Below are 21043 nucleotides of genomic sequence, written 5' to 3' on the forward strand. Positions count from 1 at the left end.
AGACCTAATGATAAAATTCCTAGTTAAAAAAGGGTGGCTTCATTGGAGGAGACGCTTGACTGCGACAAATAAAAGAAAATAGAAAATGCATCAAAAAAACTCTATTTGCAATTTTAAATTTTTCGAATTCGTATTTAAGTATAGGAAAAGTTACATATGTGCCGCTGCATGCGAAACGTGAACGCGTGTTTGGTTATAGCGGATGAACGTATTTAGAAAAGCTTGCGTTGTTGGCGCGGCGGCCCCGGATAGCTGCGAGGTTGTTTTGAATCTTTCGAGGACGATTGTAGGGAAATGATATGGCAGATTATTAGCTCACAGAGCCGCGGCATTTGCTTTGTTTCCGCTTCGATTTCTTACTGGGCGACATACATATAGGAAATTAAAGAGAGAAGAGGGATCGCAATAGCCCGCGGAACCATTATAAAGCGTCTGTGGGTCTGAATTGGAGTAGAGCCTAGTTAAGCTCGTGTATAAAATTGTGCGAATCGTGGGAAGTAAAAACACAATTTTAGAGTGGAGAAAATTCCAATAAAAGACCATTCGTTTTAGTTCAGCGCGTAAACATATTCAACTGTTATCATCGCAGGTGATATTAACTCAGTTGTTTGTTGTTCCATGGACAAAGTTAATTTTTAAATAACGAACGTATAAAGTTAAACTAAAAAGGCAAATTAAACAAACGTTTAGTGACCTCACTTCGAAGAACTGATGGGACAGTTTTAGTTGAGAATCGCTTAAATCGTATTTAAAATGGCATTTTGCGTACGGAAAAACTCAAATATTAATAATTTGGCAAACAAATCGAGTTACTTCTTCGAGAATTTGGTGCCAGTTATGAATCAGGTCGAGGTTCATACAACCAGAAGCAATTTTAAGCAAGAGCAAGTGTGAAAAGGGTTCAACTATATCACCTTCAAGCAATCCAGTTTTCCATTTTTCTTGGAGGGAAATTTTTTCAAGGGAGGGCCGTACCAGTTATAACCTAAAGAAAACACGGATTCCAACGATATCTGTTGTACTTTAATTTTTTTGAACTGTATAAAGTATTGGTCGGATGTTCATTATAATTGGACCCATACAAAGGAATTTGGGTATTTCTTCATTAGTTGAGAACTTCTATTTCATTACAATGTTGCTGTGCATTTCAAATTGTGTTTAGCTAAAGGGCGTGTGGAAATATGTAAAAAATTGGCAGGGGCGTATTGTGCATATAAAACTTTTAGAGATGGGGTTATCAGAAAAAATAGATTCAATTACTTATCTATTCGTTTGCAGTCAAACCAAAGCGTAAAGTTTCGATTTTAATACTTAAAAAGGAGATAAAAGTCCTAATTTCCACAAGGTAAGGGGTATTTAATAGTTATTGACATAAAAGTCAGGAAAATGACACATTACTGACGAGGAAATATTGAAGTGCGAGGCCCTTTGGGGCCGAGTATTTTAATTTCCGAGTTAAGTAATGTCATTTTACTGAGTTTTGTATTAAATTTTTGCCCGCAATCGTATTTGAATATAACATTTCAATTTGTATTTAAACTTTTGATTAATTTCAATCTGTCAGTGATGACAGGAGTCATTATAGACATCAGAAATGTCACAAATGCGTCCGGTAAAGTGACGATGCGGCCGGTAAAGTGATCGGTGAGGCCAATAAAGTGACAAGCGGCAGGAAACGTAGTCTGCTTTGCCTCTGTCATGAAACTCAAATTTCCTGACAGAAAGGAGGCATGAAAATGAAGGTTCCAGGACGATTTTGGGTAAATTTCATTACGGAGCTAGCCGTGGGTAAAATTAATTGTGATAGAAAAGTGTTTACCAGCTCGTAGAGGATCAATTTTATTTAGTACGAACAAGGGTCTTCAACCCTTGTAATGTAACTAACCGTTATACCTCTGATTTTTCAAAATACCAGTGGTGTTTCTCAGAGATCTATACTAGACCTTCTATTGTTCTGTACGTTTTTTTTTCTACGCTCGATCGTTTACTTTCAAAATAGTTCAAACTAGCTTTTCATTTATTGTTTCTGGGCAAACAACCTACAACCTTAAGAGTCTTCTTTACCTAAGCGCAACTTTATTACATTATAGTGTATAGATGATTATAGCTGCAAGAGATAAGATGATATTCTTGCTTTGGTCCTTAGTTAGTTCCCACCGACACTGTGCAGCGGCGCCACTTGTTACACTCAAATTGTTGATTTAACGCCCGCCAAGATACAGACTTTATTTACAAAAATTATGATTTCATTTTTTGGGGTCATGTTTAGAAGTAACTTATCTAAAAAGCTGACGGTTTACTGATTCCATAAATCGTCTTGATCGAGAGTAAAAAAATAAAACAGATTAGCGCAATAATCGGTGCGAAACATCTAATCTTTAAACAATCGGTATTAAGTTGCTATAAACTTTTTAAAAAAAAATAGTCCGAACATTTTGTAGATAAAGGTCTAAATTTATAAAATATTTCTTTAAAAAAATTGTTTTTGGAAAAACAAATAGTTTTTATGGCGGGCGCTCTTATGGAATTTACATTGGATGCAGTGGGCACAGAGGGGTGTGCTGATGTAGATCTCGCACCAAAATCAAGTGTCGTTAACATCTAATGTGTACCTTGTATTAGAGAAAGAATGTATAGATTATGGTATAGATTGATTTGTAACTAAGCATATACTGGACAAATGAGAAAAAATGTGACGAAAAGCAACTGATGGTGTGCAAAATATGAAGCTTAGTGAGATTGACCATGCATATCCAGAGCAGATCAAATAAAGAAATAATATATTAGAGTAGAAGATCAATAGTATAAAGAAACCTAGCAACATTCGAATATTAAATATGATTTAACTCATATTTTCCTTCGTAAACTATTATAATGGGCAACAACCCGTTAGAGAAATTCTCGTTTGTATAGGCATGCAGGTTCAGTACAAAAATGGAAGGACGAGCAAATTATAACGTAAGCTAAAATCACAAATTCGATTATAATCTTTAAAAAACCGTGAGTAACGTTAACGAGAATTAGTTTAATTATAAATTTAGTAGGCGTAGCATGCAATTATAACGGAAATTTATTTACAAACACTTCGTATCTGCCATAGAACGAAGGGATCTAAACAATATTTGAAGGTAACAAAAAACGAAAACGAAAAATGAGACAAAACGTACATCAAGGTATATCTAGATGAAGTTTTGCACTAACCACTCCTTGGGTGGTAGTTTGGATATCGTGACTCTTTAGTAGGCAATATTTTTAATGCGAATGGCCTATATTTAAAGATACTCACTTGCATTCCCCCGGCTTATCACATCTTCCGTGTACTGGATGACAACCAGTTTTACAAGCGGCTGTAACAAATTCATAGTATTACTTCTCTCATCGTGCTTACCTTAATTAGCTTAATTTCGCTAGAGTAATTGACAGTGAATTGAAAATACTGAGCAAACTTGTATAAACTGTACAGATATACAAGGATGATATACGTTTGTTTGATTTCTATTTGAAATTAATTGTCTAATAAAAGTGAAATACAGCCGTGCATTGGCAGTCTGCATGTGCATTATCGCATCGATTGCCAATAGGCAGTCAATCGGTGTCATGTTGAGGCAGCAAAACTCCTATTAAGTTAGCAGTAAACACGGCTGGGTGTAAAGTAAGCTCTAATAAGCTACGTTACATGCTGTGTGCTTACAAAACGCAAAGTACCAGTCAGTTACGGCAGAAGGCAGTTAAATACATTTAACTATCTCTTTGAAATGTTTCATCGAATAAAACACGCCATGGTTCATGTCCATAAAGATTCACATTTTCCATTCGATATCGAATCATCGTTAATTGATGAATGATTCTTCAGTTATCAAATACAATTAGAGTACTTACCAATTTCACAATTCACTCCTTTCCATCCCTCTATGCACTCCTTATCACCGTTCGAATCACATCGATAATGTCCAAACTTATCGTTCCGGGGCCGACAAAATTTCGTACAGGTAGCGTTGTAGTAATGGTTGTCACACTTCACCCTAACCCTATAAGTAATGCGCGCCTTTAAAGCTCGATGGTTTAACGTGTGCCATTCCGGACTTGGATCGATTATACCGGAATATATCGCTTCTTCTATTATATTATTCGTAACTGAAACAAAAAGGTTAAATGAGCACATGTTTAACAAAATAGTTAAAAATCCTTTAAGTGTTTAACTGTGTAGGATGACTATTAAGTATGTAAACACACTTGAGAAATGTCTGTAATAATTCATATGTCACAAACTACTTTCATATGAATGTCTTCGCAAGTCAATAACTAATAATCGCACTTATCACAAATAAGTGTGAAAAACTAAAGGACAATTAATTGAAGAAAATCACTGTAAGCGTGGGAGTACGTTTATACGAGGTATAAAAGCTTCCGATTTAAGGTACGTCTAGGGAGTTTCTGTTTCAATCATCGATTCCCAGCGAAATTTAATCAGTTTGACTTCGAGCCGAACGCCATGCTTGCAAATTGCTATGGGGGGTTGACTTTAAACTTTTAATGAGCTTTTTGGTTTAATTAAACGTTTCGATAGCACCCAGTAAACCAAATATGATGCAACATATAAAATTACATCCCCCAATCCAATGACAACACCCCGCTTACCAAACGTTTTAAAAAGTTCAAGTTTATTCACAACGTATGCTTTAAAATTAGGGGCTTCTTGGAGTAGAATACTGTAACGTGATTTATAAATTCGGGTTCGATTTATATCAATATTTATTAAACAGAACTAAAACACTATAAAATCCGTACAATTTATATCGATTATTTATATCACTCACACTTCGCAATTTATATCCGCGCTCGATGTTTACGTACTCGTTCGGTAGTAGCCTCCGCGATGTTCGGTCCGCAACCATTTATACACGCAAGCAATGTAAGTCCCGAACATTCTCGAATATTACTATCGCGCGCGTAGAAAATTCCAGAGTAGCGTTGGGCAAAAAAATCGATTAATCGATTATAATCAAACGATAATCGATAATCGGGTTTGATTATTCTATTAAATTAATCGATTAATCGATTATTTGATTAATCGATTATTTGATTAATCGTTGATTTGATTAATCGATTGTTTGATTAATCGATTATTTGATTAATCGGTTATTTGATTAATCGATTGTTTGATTAATCAATTATTAAGTAAATTTTAATTGATTATTATTAGCTGGATCATCAGTTTACGCAAAAAGGAGCACTCACAGCTCACAAGTATTATTTTATTTTATAGCGGATGTTAAAACGTCACTTTAAGCAGCTAAAATGAATTAAGATTGTATCATCAAAACTAAAGCACACCTCATCGGAGAGTAAGCTGCCTAATCATTTATTTTTATTTATTTATTTTTATTTTTGACCTTCATTTTCAAATGGGCAGGGTTTCAGCCAAGGCTGTTCTACCAACCAACCCACTATGCATTTGCAAATATCCATGCCCGAACCCGGATTCGAACCAGGGACACTTTGTTGATTATTGATTAATCGATCTGCCTAGTAATGAACGATTTGATGAAAAGAGTAATGGAATTATTTTTTATTTTTATTATTAAATAATTAACGTATTAATGCATACAAACAGATATTTATCACTCCTTGTATGTGACAATCGACTTTTGATTAAACGATTAGGTGATTAATCGATTATTTGATTAATCGATTATTTGATTAAATGATTATTTGATTAATCGATTATTTGATTAATCGATTAATCAGTGTAATCGATTATCTTTCATAATCGATTATCGATTATTCAAACCCGTAATCGCCCAGCCCTATTCCAGAGCGCCAAAGGCGACGTCATGTCTGGAGCATTTCCGTTACACTGCCCCCTTCTTAATTCTGGACGTCTCGTTCAGAAACTGCGTTAGTATTACTTTTTAATGCCTCGTGTCGGAATCTGCAGTCAGAGCCTGCTCGACAAACACCTTTCTTGAAAAAGTAACAGTCCACAGTTTTGCGGAGGGTCGTCCCCTGTGGGTCGAAGCAGCATACTGTAATTCGAACGCTAGTGTTTCTAAAAATCACTTCGATCATGGTTCGCACTATCTTCCAGTCCAACCCATCTAAACCACATCCAATCTTCGGGATCGCCAAGCTATTTATGTCATAGTATGCCATGAGTTTCCTTAAGCTTTTTAAAGCAGACCAGAGGTTTTCATAGGTGGGTTTGCCTTCTGACGTTTTCTTTGAAACCAAGTAGAACAAAGAGCGTTGACTATCTTCCAAGCGCAGTACTTTACCCACTCGTGGTCTTTGCTTTATCAACTCGTCTATTCTTCCAAATCTTTTCCGGAATACGGAAGCTATACCTCTACCCATGCGAAGGTCTTCGGCGACACAATGGGCGATGGAAACGTTAACCGGAAGCTCAAAAATATTTTGACAAATTTCCTGAGTAACGCCAAATCGAGCTTTCTTCCGCTGGGCGTAATTTGACATAAAATCGTTAAAGCTTGGCTCGATCCCAAAGATGCGTTCCTCTTCTCGAATACCTCTAACTTCTTCGTTGTTGTTGGATCCGGCATATCGTGCGAGTCGATTAATGTGGACAACTTTCGGTTTCCGGTGGTTCATTCTGATACGATATATCACGTCATTTATTTTCTTGATCACCTCATACGGACCTTCCCATTGTCTTTGTAGCTTGGGAGAAAGACCTCTTCATCTCTGTGGATTGTGCAGCCATACCAGATCTGCAGCTTCAAAAGTTTCATTGGGCGAGCGGAGGTTGTATTGATTTTTCATGCGATCGCTGGCAATCTGAATATGACTTCTAGCCAAGTCGTGAATGTCGTTCATCTTCGCCTTTAGTTGGTCAACATAATTTTCACCTGCGACATATTCTTCATTGGGTTTACGCCCAAACTCGAGATCACATGGAAGGCGTAGCTCACGACCCAACATAAGGCAGGCAGGAGTCTGACCCGTGGTCTCGTTGACGGCTGATCGATATGCCATAAGGAACAGGTGGAGGTACTGGTCCCAATTTTTCTGATGTTCTGCCACGACTTTTGAAAGATATTTACCCATCGTTCGATTCATTCTCTCCACCATTCCATCTGACTGAGGATGCAAAGGTGTTGTTCTGGTTTTATTGGCTCCTACCAATCGACAAACATCTTGGAACAAAGCCGATTCAAAGTTCCTTCCTTGGTCTGAATGGATTTCTATAGGAACACCAAAACGTGTAAAGAACTCCTTTACCAACACTTCTGCAACTGTTGCTGCCTCTTGGTTTGGAATGGCGTAAGCTTCAGTCCACTTTGTGAAATAATCCATAGCGACTAGGATATATTTATTTCCGCCATCTGTCTCGGGAAACGGTCCTGCGATATCGATAGCAACTCGTTCCATCGGACTACCAACGTTATACTGCCTCATGGGTGCCTTCTTCTTGGAAACTGGTCCGTTTCCAGTAGCACATAACTCACATTTTTGACACCATCGCCGGACATCTTCTTTACGGTTGACCCAATAGAATCGCTCACGTACCCTTTGCAACGTTTTCGTAATACCAAAGTGTCCTCCGGAAGCGCCGTCATGCAATTTTCGCAATACTTCCGACACTTTGCTTCTAGGTACTACTAATTGCAGCGTCGATTCGGTGCCATCTTCACTTTCAAGGGTCCTATACAACAGGTTGTCTTTCAGAGTCAGGCTATTCCATTGGCCCCAATAACTCTTTACTTCAGGACTTGTGGCACTAATGTCTTGCCAGCCTGGTCTTTTACCGTGGCGCATCCAATTCAGAACAGTTTTTATACTTGGGTCGTTTTCTTGGGCCGTTTTGATTTCACTTGGCTTCCATTTCTCACTCTCTACAGTTGTTCGTCGCAGATGGCCAATCTTGTCTTCTATTTTAGAACAATGTGTGCAGTTGTCCTTGCACATTTCCGTTACAATACGTTTAGGTAGTATAACTTCCGTGTGCGCCAGGATTACTCGTAGCTAAGAAAAAAAAATTTCCGTGAGGTCAAGGTGTGCCATCACAAAAAAGTTTTTCGGTCCCCAGGTTTGTTCATCAATTCGTCATCATAAATTGACCCACTCAGCATTTCTCAAAATGCTTCGTTTCATTGCCCATTTTCTAGCGACAAATGGTGTTCAACGGCGGTTAGCCGAGTCGATTTTTATCTGGGAAATCCTATGATCCGAATAAATTTGTGCAAATTTGTATATGTTTTAGTGAAATCCGTCATTTCACGAAAATCCTAGTGATTTAGTGAAACCCTGACAATTTGACGTGTGGGTTAGTTTCTCCTCCTCTTCTAGATCGATAAGGGACACCATGTATTATTGATCACGATGGGGAAGGGAACCCAATCGCTTGGCCCTAGAAAGTACACTGTGCCACAGTTTCATGAAATCATCATAGGAGTGAAACGACGGATTTTACTAAAAGGCTACGACATACACACTGACCACTGTGTCCCGATAAGGGGATCTCCGAAACCATAGAAGATACAATGATTGTCAAACTAGAGAAAAGATGCACATTTAAAGATTCATTATCATGCTTTAAAGAAAACCAGAAAATCCCGATTACTTCCAGAAAAACCGAAATTTGCCGATTTCGTTACTTGAACAGATACAGATTTTTTGATACTGTTCAACTGAATGCATAAATTTGATATTGAAGAATGGTGAAAATATAAAAAAGTCCTCGTGTGAAATCTAAGGGATTTCAGCGCATTTTGTGTGGCAGGCCAGTATTTTATTAGCCAATTTTGACGCTTCACAAAATACTACTTAATTTTTGGGGAACTTCTCCATAGCTCGAGCGACTTGGCGACAGGAGAAAGAGAGACCGCGATTCGAGTTCTAAGAAACTTTTCAGCGCCCAAGGTTGATTACTCCCCGAAGATGTGTGCCTTGCAAAAAGTGGTTAATTTCGCCCATAGAAAAAAAAAACAAAATTCACGCATGAGCTGTGCGCGTTTACAAGATCTTTTCGACGACACCAATTTGAAAACAATCGGGCCAAAACTGTAGAAGAAGATAGGAAAAAACTGTCTCACTTCATGGGTTGCTTCTAATAACTTGGGCCTGTTAAGTTTTGGTAAAGACATATTCGGTAGCAATCTATGAAGAATACCACGAAGCATAATGCGCAATCTTTCTTAGACGAGTTTCCGCACATTCGGAATATTTACCATAGTTTTAAACGTGAAATTTATTTGTTTTTTTTTGCAGCAGAGTACCATTTATTAGCTTGATGGTTTTGTTAAATTAAAGCGAATAATAATCCTACAATAGCTTTCTTATACATATATAGAGACGTAATTACAAACTACCCTTTTGAATTTTTAAGGAATTTGGTATGAATGTCTGAACACTCTGTACATTTAATTGTTATTAATTCGAAAGAAAAGTTCAGAGACCTATTTTATTGTTGTGTAAACTACGTTACACAAACGCTAATTTGGTATTCGCACCTTCAATAAGGTTGGGGCACTCTGTATGTGAAATATTTCAATTTTGTAAAGTAAATCTGGAGGGTTTTTACGAATAAACATAAAGTGTGATCGTTTCGTTTGAATTTGTACTCCCAATATTGGTTTAATTTGTGTATATGTCTAATTTTCGATTTTAATTTAATCACTTTTGTAAATTGTTCAATAGGATGCTAGAAGTAAGACAGATCTGCTCGAATTTTTCGTGATAGAAATGGGGATATCTGACCATTTGCGATAAGAAGTTTTATTGTTATGTGGTTCTGGTAAAAAGATGCGGGTGTTTTAAGATGATGTGCGCGTTTCTCGGCGTAAGTGAGACCTGCCGAAGCTGGCGTTATTCATGTCAAGTCAATTGTGGTTGGCGAGTTATTTGAAAATTCATAAAGAAGGAGATTATTTTATGGTGGAAGTGGTCAATCCATTAAATAGGGCAGACAATGTGGCGGAATAAATTTGTGTCTTGGTCAATTAATGAGCTGTGTGTAATTGAATCCAAAATGCGGCAGATAGAGTTTTCATGTCAGATTTTTCTATATGTGAACAAGAATTATGTCAATTATGTTAATTAAAATTTGTTTAGTTAATTCTTTGGAATTGTCGAGAGTTAATCGAGACCACTATGTCTTCCAAATTAATAAAATTTAAAGTCAACATTAGGATTCTTCTTTATCGTGAATGCCGTTTGGTGACCGTTTGCCATTGTACACGGAATTATGTATTACTAAGGCCGATTTCACTGGACTGAATAATTTGTCAGGGAGGAGGTGAAGGGAAATGAATGGACTGGGCCCTTAAAGCCTAAAGAAGGCTCTGGTGGAACATTCAAAGCAGAACCCACCAAGGTAGCTCCAATAGGCATCGGAGAAAACAACTGCCTCAACTAGACGAGCAAGCCCAAGTGAAATACACCGACAGGGTCAAGATAAGGGTCGTCCCTCCTTATTTACATCACCATCCCGGGGGACGTAAGGATGAACCTGCACATGGCGATAGCGGCCACCACAAGGTTCACCAAAGAAAAGACCTAGTCGCTATGGTGGTCGAAGCGCCAATGAACACCGGTGTTGCCAAAATAGCGTGTGCTTCGGCATACTTCCCGGGGGAAAGTGAGGCAGCAGTGCCGCCACATCTTCTTATATGAAGCCAACTATCATCACCTCCACTGGGTCAGCACGGATATAAATTCCTAGATATTAATACCTTTTCCTCTTTTCTGGCAGGTAGAATAATGGGATCCTCCATCCCCTCTGATGAGTCCTCTCTATCACACCACAAATCTGCTTTAGTATAAAGATAGAGAAACATTCATACCAAGATCCTCGTACAACATATTTGGCACTGTACGAGGAGTTCTTGAAAAGTAACACCTCAGAACTCTGCAGGAGGGCGGTGGAACCATAATAATTTTTAAATTTTTAACAAAGCCAAGCGCATTGGGTTTCTGGATGAATATAGAACGTCCCTCTCCGAGTACAGTAAAGCGACTCGAAAGCCAAAAAGAGCGTCTTGGGAAAGAGTCTGTCCGACGACAGAAGAAATTCCCATAGCCTACGGAAGTCTTCTCAAAAGAGATGAACAATCCGTTGGTAACCATAATGGAACCAAACAGGGAACACACGGGCTCAACTAGAGAAACTTTTCAGCTCTAAATGCGAACCCCTGTCCTGCGAAAAAAATTTGACAACGGTCTTAGTGGCCATATAATTATATTCACCCCAAACAGGGTCCGCTGGGCAATAGGCTGCCACAAGCCTTATAAATCAGCCGGGGGAGATGGAATTCTCCCCATTCTCCTTATAAATGGAACATAAGGTAACGCGGATTCTAGTAGAACTTTTTAGGGGGAGGCAGATAGATGTGGTGATCGGAGACACTGATCGCTGGGCTGTACTACACCGTATAAGAAAGAAACCACAACGAAAAAGCTTAAACTAGGTGACTAGTAGTGATACAGAACGACAAAGTCCCATTGAGAGGTTCGTTAGAGTAAAAATGTTCAGGATGTGAAAATTCAAATAATTTCAGGTTCACTGAGACTTATCTTAAATTTCGCCATCCAATGATCACTGCAGGTTTCCTCTGAGTAGAATCGAAATTATTTAAACTTTCCCCTTAATTAGTGTCAATAAAGTTTATAAGGTATTTTAAAATATTGTATGTCTTTGGGAGTTCTCACTGACGTTTTTCTTGTTCAAAGACCCTATCAACATTTTTTACACTCCGTCTAAAAATAAGTACACCATCGTGAAGGAAGAAATTTGAAATCAATTACGTAGGTATAGTTCCTTGTATGTATTACGAAAAAATTAAAGACGAGTCGCAAATTAGGGGACGTATTTCCCACAGGAAACATTTGGAACTATTGGTTTATTTAGAGAGAATGTTTGTTTAGACTTCAGCGGACTTGATAGAGACTATACTAACAGCGTCACCTCGTCTCCAAAAACTCAAAGAACAATTTTTGAGTTCTCACTTGCTGCTCCAACTTCCGAGACTGAGAAAAAACATTTGACTCCAAATTCTGGACCTTATGTAGCGCTGAATTCATCTCTTATTTTGGATAGTGTGTGTGGTAGTACCATTGAATAATAAATCTGATTCTTTATTCAATGGTAGTATACAATAAAAATTAGGGACAGTAACTTTACACTGTAAAACATGGTGCATCCAAAATAAAAACATGAAGATGAAAACATTAAAATAGAATCCATCCTTCGTGAAATCTGAAATATCGAGCTACATCAAATCAAATCAAATCGTTATACCATTATTCAATGGTTATACGAATACGGAATTATCAAATGTACTGCACGTTAACGCCACCCAAGTATACATGAAATGAGTTGGTGGGATAAATTAAAAGAATCACTTGCACAATACCCTAACAATAAGATATATTGCAATTATAGTACAAATGATGTCTTAAAAAATTGATGACAGAGTTTAATTCTATATGGTATTATGAATCATAAACAGTAGGTTGAATGTGATGCTGATGGGAATGAGCTTTATTAACAAGGCACGTTTGTCCCGAGGGGTGTATAACATTTTGACCAAGTTGGAAGCTCGACGCCCTAATTATAACCTTCTCTCTTTATTTGACTTAAGGCAAGGACAAAACGAATTTCGGTAATAAAACGATACTTACTTGGTAATGTAAAATTGCTATGGTCCACAGCCTGAAGGATGAGCGTGAAGGATCTCTGAAACAATAATAAAATATATTCAATTATGCAATCGACGAAGACGGGCGGCGTGTGGACCGGCATATTACTATGCAAGAATTTCATAGTATTTCACTACCCACTAATAAATTTGCTGAAATTATTTTAAATTTCTATAACTAATGGATGTGTGAGATATTATGAGTCACGTTTGTGAAATCTTCGTTGGAAAAGGAAGTATTACATAAATATTGATTATGTTAGCAAGGCAGTGGCGAGGTGTGATTGGGAAATTAATCTTTTTTATTGTTCGTCAATTTTTCGGCTTAATTTTACAATGGTTCGATCTGAAGAAATCCATTTACAAGCTCGTTAAAAATTAAACTACTTTACATGTTGCGCAAGCATACATAAATATTCATAAAGCTCGCCATCCTTCAGCTCCGGTAGGCCATTTCGTATTAGAAATGACGTTTTGACGCTTGAAAATGTTTAAAAGCGAACCTTTTATAACTTCGTGCTGCCGCAAACGGTACGAAACGTTAGAGCTAAAACTGAAAAATATTTAATAATTACCAGGTAATTGTTAGACAACAAAAGAAGTTAATAAGCGAAGGCAACATTTTAACACGACGCGAAAAAGCATAAGAATGAACCCCCACGACGACAGAAAATTAAATGCCCTTCTTGCTGTTTTATGGCGTTCACTCCAATATTTCACGTTTTGTTTTATTGCAAAACTAACCCTTCCAAGCGAAACAACCAACAGAAATTAAATTCGTGTACCTCTCGAGCTTAATTTGCAATTGTGAATTCCGCACATCTTGACCCATCGTCGGTAAACAAAATCTTAACGGTTCGCTGTTAGCACAAGAATATAAACTTGAGCATTACCTCAAAAATGTCGAAGAAAAACGAGGATGTTAGCAGATCACGTCAGAAGTAACAGTGCTATTTAATATACCACATTTAACCTGTGTTAACTAAAACCGCCTAGTCACGACATTTGCTCACACGATAAATTCAGTTTCCTTAAAATTAAGATTATGAAAAAGGCAAATGAAAGGCGGGCATTTTCCTAATCCAATCTAACGCGAACGTGGGCGAAATCTCGGGATTTTTTCGTAAATAATTATATTTATTAATTTACTAACAAAACGGGCCTACAGCACACTTCCATTATTTATAGGAAGTTTATGCAAATGAAATCGCTTAATCATCCCATTATAGTAATTTATAACCTTCAATCTCTGTCGCCAACTTCAATAAATAGTAAATTTATGTAAAATGTTTTTACGTTAATACATCGTCGTACCTTATCGATTGTAAATGACATATTATTAATAATAAAATACTGAAACTATGCGATTTAGCAATAAATGTTAGAAGACGACAGGGTAATTCGTTCAAAGTGGATTTTAGTTATATTGTCCGATGATCTTCATGTATTATGTATTCAGCCGAAGCGTTATTCTCTCTGAATGGGTTGTTAAATATCGTGAGATTTAAACCCACAATGACAACTCGGTGAATAAATAACTCTTCAAGAACAAAGTAGGCACGATTACACAATATTGGCTATTGTTGCAGAAACATTATCTTCATATTTCATAGGTAGGAAAAATAGTCGTTCGATCTGATATTTATTCTCCAGATATGAGGGATGGGATACAAAGCTCGCTTTTTACGTACGACTAACAGCTGTGTCCATAGTTTAGGTATCTTTTGAGTATGTCATTTCTTGTATGTAGATCAAAGTCGATGACGGACGTCGTCATGGGGGATATCTGTACATACTTCTAACTAAATCGGAAGTTTGGTAAAGATTATGTTCGGTTATCAAATATGTGTCTGTTTTGTGGGCCATATTCATTGTAGCGCGAATTGACGGGGGGCCAGGATATATAATCAGATAAACATAATGATAATAAATTTGACTCGCCAAGTAAGCAAACTGTTTAATCTGATGCGAGAAATTGGTATGTTCAAGTGATGTTTTTCGATTTTTAGGTTTTCACTTTGAACATTGACATCAAGGTAAATTTTTTGGGTTATTTGCCTTTTACCTATCATACCTTAGCAAAATGAACTGTAGCCTAAAATGTCTATTTTGATAATAAAACATATGCCTCTATTCCTGCAAATTACTCGAAAAACTAACTTCTACTGTTTTTCAAAATGCAACAAATTGGGGAACGTTTTTGCTAAATTCAAGATATATCTGTAACTTTATTTTCTTTTCAATTTTTTAAAGGTAGGTAATTAAAATACAGATTTATATCTAATTAAAAGCGGTCAACATTTGTAACTAAGCAGCGAACTCTATCTCCACTGGAAACACAGTGTTGTTTCTTTACGTTTATTGACTCACCTTATGACTTGTGGGCACTTACAGGCAATGCATTCTATGTTCTATGTATTTTAGTATACTGTACGTTTTTAATTGCAAGGTACATTCAAAGTTCCTCATTTAAATGTTTTCCAAATCTTCAGAAAACGGACTATACCATCAAAGGCAATCTTAGAAATTGCCATCTTATAAATGTTATGAAAGCGTTAGAAAATTATTTGAAGAATTTCGAGACCGCTGACCAACAGTGTAATGGAGCTATTGGAAGACGATGTCAATCTTGGTCGCAACTGACAAGCAATCAATGGAACAATAATAAGGGGAAGATACGTGGACCACGTATGGTACTGGATAGGAGAAACGGCAGTCCAGAATCTGGTCAACAGGCTAGAAAGGATACAAGAAGACAATCCAACTTTTAGAAGAAATAATCAGTAAGATAACTGAAACCGAGAAACACAGGGTAGAAGAGACACTAGACAAAATTATGGAACGAAATTAGAAAATCAAAATTATCTGAACTGAATCCACCTAGGAGGAACCAAAATGACAGAAATTATGAAGAAATGGGCCCACGGAGGCAGGATAGGGAAAGAGAAGACCAGGAAACGAGTAGGAACTGAATCAGTAGTTTGGCAGATTAAGCAACAACGAAAGGAACAAACCAACCATATAAATTTCGTAAAAGATTAATTCTAAGAACCAAATTCACTAATATACCAGAAAAATAGTACTATCAACTTACGGGTAGCACCCTCATTCTCACCCAACCAAACCTAATATCTTTAGGTCTCTTTTTCGAAGTTGGAAATTGTAATTTCACTGTGTTTTTGCAAATATTTTTTGAATCTATTTGTTTATGAATGCATTTTAGAAACTCTAAGCATGTTGTTTTCAATTGGCTCAAAAACAAGGAGTTTGTATTGTTTCGGGCTACCACGTAGTCATGGTTATCGTCTGGTAATCTCGCATATTTTTTTTGTATTTACATCCATCTCCATATTCTGGGTCAATATTAGTTAGTGTTATAGCTAAGCAATTCTATTAGTTTTGGTACATAGCAGCATTGATCTCTGACGCCTATTCAAAGAAGGTGTTAATTGCAAGGTCTTTCAAGCACTATTTGTCCCATAGTCAATGACAAATCCAGTTTTTTTATAAAGTCCATGAAACAAAAAAAGGGTATAAGCATTTTTTAAGAATTAAAAAAAATGGGTTATTGTTTGCGTTTTGTCCGTCTGTCCGGACCCACTTCTACCGTTTTGAACTAGGTACTCCTAGGGGAATGGTCCTAGAGTCCTGGAATTTTTTGCAGTAGGTACCCTATACCTTGAAGGTGTGCCAAACGGCCATCAAATTTCGCTGTATAAAAGGGGGCCTCCCCCTCGAATTATTTCTTGAGATGCTGTTTTTGTAAGTAAAACGTGCATAACTATTACCCTCCTCCTCGACCTCTTATCTTCATGGGGAAAAAAGTCTTGTTATCTCATTTCGTCTTGTTTTTTTCGTACGAACTTCTTGTCGTGTTCATACCGCAAAAAAAAGAAACGAGAAAACGTAAGACAAAAAGTCGCCAATCATAGCAAAGCATCCCAACAGTGCGTCCAACGCTAGCTCATCCAAAAAGTGTAATTTTTAACACGTAAACCTGAGCGTAAACGTAAACCTGATGTTTACAATATGAGATATGTAAACCTTTACTAAATGCATCTTAAAATTTCAAAAAAAATATACCTACAAGCAATAACTAAGGAGTTGACATTGAGCAGTTTCCGCACGGCGCATTTCATTTTTACTATTGCGCTTTTTTGTACTTGAAGGTTAAAATTTCGAAGATGTGTCTTAAAGTTGACATGGCGTAGTCTGCGCATGCGCACATCTGATTTTTACCATTGCATTGGGGTAAATAATGACGCCTCACATTTTTACGGAAATACACATTATGAAGCATCAGGAATTCGAATCCAACAAAATCTCGATGATGTCGGTCTGTCTGTCGGTCCATCTGTAATCTCATTTCCGACTAAACTGCTGAACCGATTGGAACCAAATTTGTTACACATATAAAAGAAAGAGCTTAAACGTATTTGGACAGAACGCGCATGCGCAGGTGCTATCTGTGCTAGCCAAGTAGCCACAGCAAAATTTTGCGATGCGATGTTTGCGTTTATTAGAAACACGGTTCAAATTTTAAAGCAATGCGAAAAACGACATTGGTTCGAGTATAGCGCTATTTGAGAGTATCTGCAGTTAAAATTTGACAGAAATAGTGCAATAAAAAAAGGTTTACTCGCCAATTCGCGTGCAATGCATACGAAACATATTGTTGGTAACGACTTTACTATTGTTTGAGGTGTAATGAGGAGTAATATTGCATGCGAATATCTTAATGAATCAAAAGTTGCCCTGTGCACGAGCAAACTATGCGCACACTCTCTTTTAAATATAAGTACCAGGTTGCTACGTAAGGAATCTAACACTAAAAACCCTAAGTCTAAGTGTTGTTTCTAACAAATGATATAAAGGGAATTGGTTTTAATTTTACCAGCCGCTGGTCAGGCGCAGGAGTAATCAGTTGGTGTCATTTTTTATGTTGAGGTGCTGTTACTATAAGCTTCAAAATAAAAACAAGTTGTAAATCAGCATATGCACGATGAAAGCGCATTTTTGGTAATATCAATCAGTATTTTATTAGCGAAGTTTAAAATTATTATCTATCTCATGATTAAACTAACTCAAAATAGACTAGAGCCTGCACATCTACTGAAGTCTCTAGCTATTGTAATTGCTGAGATGTCAGCCAGACAGCCAGCCAGCCATATCGAATATAGTAGCGTATTTTTTTCAAAAATGCGCTAAAAATTCGACGTAAATATCTTCACTGTAAGGCTTTTACAGTGGATGCATTTTCGCACGAATCGAAATTCGTACGTTTACGCAGGAATATGCACGTGTATCCGAACAGTTTGGTATAGGTACACCATCGCACAGTAGCGCCACCAGGCCCCGGGCTGCTTTTAGCGCCTTGGGCTACAATTAGCTTGGCGCCCCCGTAACTAATGTTTATAATAGTTAATTTTTGTACTTAGTGACCGGCGGGGTGGCCGAGCTTCATAGGGTTATTTATCTGTATTGATTTTAAGACAAAATGCACCAAGAACCACAAAGGAGAGGAATGCCCCACTGGCAGAAATAAATTTACATAAATTTTACCCGAAATCGTATTTTAATACAAAATTTCAATGTTTATATATCAATAATAATCTGTCAGTGATGGCAGGAGTCATTATAGACATTTAGCAATGTCACAGATGCGGCCGGTAAAGTGACGGTGCGGCTGGTGGCGCCCTGGGTTACAACCCAGTACCCAGTTAGCCCATTTACAACCCAGGGCCTGAGCGCCACGTCACACAATCACGAACGACTTGTATTCGGACGAGCCCAAAAAAGCTTGGCGAAGAGGAAAAAAGCACATTTTTAAATGTTATAAACAACTTCATTTACAGTATCTCCATTACATTCCCACTTTCTATCTTTCTAAAAAAACATCCTCATGTCAAAGACATTAGTGAAGATTGATAATGATTATATTAGTGAGGAATTTATTTATTTTGTTTATTTATTTTTGGATCTATGTTTAAGCGTGTGGGGTTTCAGTCAAGGCTGCTCTATCAACAGATATCCATGCCCGAACCCCGATTCGAACCGCCATCGACAGTCGACACCCTTCCCTTGGTACCGCAGTCGCACTTCTACGCCACTGCACCACATTGGCCGGCCGAATTGTGGTATAAGACAATATGCAAAGAATATCATCGGCTACTGGGATATGAAGAAACACAGATGGAAATATCGCTCCGAGGAGAAGTACAATTTTGGCGAACTAAATAGAAGAACCAAGATAACATTCATGACAGTAATGTGATGTAGATCTCTTCGCCATAATTCGACCATTGCTACTTATACTCGCTACTCTTCCAGTTAGTGTTGCGAGTGCAGAACGATCTTTCTCCACTTTGTACGGATTAAAGACGTGGGTACGCACAAGAATGCCTGAAGAACGATTAACCGGATTGTGCTTATTGTGCACGTACAAACACACCGGCACTATATAGACAAGACCAATGAAAGATTTGCCGTATGGGCATGGTGGACATCGGAGACTTGAATTCATGAAATCTGAACACATCAGCATCACCTACATGTGTCTTTTGCCCCCCCCCCCCCCATACCATGAAGATTCTCTGGAACCGCCACATCACTTTTCATGAAAAAATTAAAAAGAATATAATTGACACTAGAGAATATCACCAGCATTTCTAGTCCATAAAGTTATAAGTGGTTTCTTTATTCCCTATGATATGCCATCCATAGTTTTCTTCTTGTACCAAAATTGTAATTAATTTAATTTATATTACCTGAAATCATCACGACCGATGATGCAAAACGGCAGTAGGTGGTATATGAAAAGAACGAATCTAAAATCTAAAAATTCTTTTGGTAGCGGCCTAAGGAAGACAACCAATTTTATGATTTTTCTTATAATCCAATCCAAAATGAATGTAAAAAGAATAGCACAGAAAATCAGTTCAATTAATATATCCATAATCTTCAAATGGAAAACTTGCACCATTAATCATTTGCGATTTATTAAATAACTACATAAATGGCATAAAATTATTAATTCGGCATAATTAAAAGAATCAAAGCATGGAAGGATTTTCCAATTTATCAAATTACAAAACGTAATTTCGAGGGACACTGCTAGTAGATTACACAGGTTATTAGAATCGTATAAACATAATTAATTTCGCATTAAACACCAATTACGTTTTAATCTCGGCCCAATTATACGCACCGATTAATAAAATCGCTCTCGAATCCGTATAACGGCGTGCACGGTTACCGCAAGGATTTGCGGAAGTTGTATGCATCCCTGTTAGAAGTTTGTCAACGCTTCAATATCTTTACAGGAAGTTGATAATATTCTGGTTCATGTTATGCTACGACGACAGGCTTGTAATAGATAACCGTCATAATTTTAATGAATGACCAATAATCAACTTATTACGAAATGCAATGATACATGTTTATTCATTTCACGGTTGCTTTGTAATAGCAGATAGCACGCCATGCAAGGAATATTCTCACGTAATTGAAAGAAGGCTTCTTTCTTGGGCAGGTACAGGTATCCGACCGTATTTGTAAAAATATAAACATTAGTGAAAACAGATTCCATTTTAGGTAATTATAGGCTAAGAAAACGTTTCACTTACTTTTTGTTAAAATAGCCTCTTACAATAATAATAGATTGAGGTTGTTGAGAAATGAAAAGAAACAAATGAAATATTAATAGGTGCGGATGAAGGTTTTTGATGTAATCAAAACTTTGCGTTTACGCACGTCAAACCGTGTTTAAAATCAAATTTGTTTACGATTTGTTATTAGTTACTACTTGTCTTTGAGAGTTAATTAAAGCGACAAAAAGTCGTTCTCTACACATTTCAATAAGTCAGCGTAAAGAATGTGGGTGTCAATTAGAGATGCAGCAACGTGAAACAAGAGCTTTGGATAAGATGCAGTCAAAACACTGATCAAAGATAGCGAGGGAAATGCCGTGCTAGCGACAACCTATCCAAATCAGCAGTCTGCATCAGTTTTCAAGATTTCTTACCTAACCACCCTCCGCGAAACGTATTTGACAGTGATTGAGAATCTTGTCAACTTTAACAAAGAAAAAATACTCGCGATGTATAGCTTTCCCACAAATAAAATTTATTAACGTAATAAAATACATTGAAAGCCAAATTAATAAAATCGTTTAATTGAATGCGCATAGTGCATAGTAAATTCGTAGGGTGTAACTTCTGTTTTAAATTTTCGTTATCGACGGATTTCACTTGTGTGGGCGTCTTCAATTATTAACAATTGGAACTGTGGGAGAGTGCAGTTCGCAACTTTTCAAGTGCAACCGCGAAATTACAATCTAGACATTTGTCACAACTAATCACGTGACGGAAATTTCGTCACGACATTAC

The 21043-nt window shown here is 37.2% G+C and overlaps 1 protein-coding gene across 1 annotated transcript in view; it reads right to left on the reverse strand.

Moving 5' to 3' along the window:
• LOC116176063 (protein jagged-1b) overlaps positions 1 to 21043 on the reverse strand; it is a gene marked incomplete in the record, with an annotated part of 99687 nt that overhangs the window by 16125 nt on the left and 62519 nt on the right. Inside the window, 3 exon segments of the mRNA XM_031494532.1 lie at positions 3287 to 3347; positions 3880 to 4134; positions 12640 to 12694. Coding sequence (XP_031350392.1) covers positions 3287 to 3347; positions 3880 to 4134; positions 12640 to 12694 — 371 coding nt within the window.

This window comes from Photinus pyralis, unplaced genomic scaffold, assembly GCF_008802855.1.
Source record: "Photinus pyralis isolate 1611_PpyrPB1 unplaced genomic scaffold, Ppyr1.3 Ppyr1.4_LG1, whole genome shotgun sequence".
NCBI classification, from domain to species: domain Eukaryota; kingdom Metazoa; phylum Arthropoda; class Insecta; order Coleoptera; family Lampyridae; genus Photinus; species Photinus pyralis.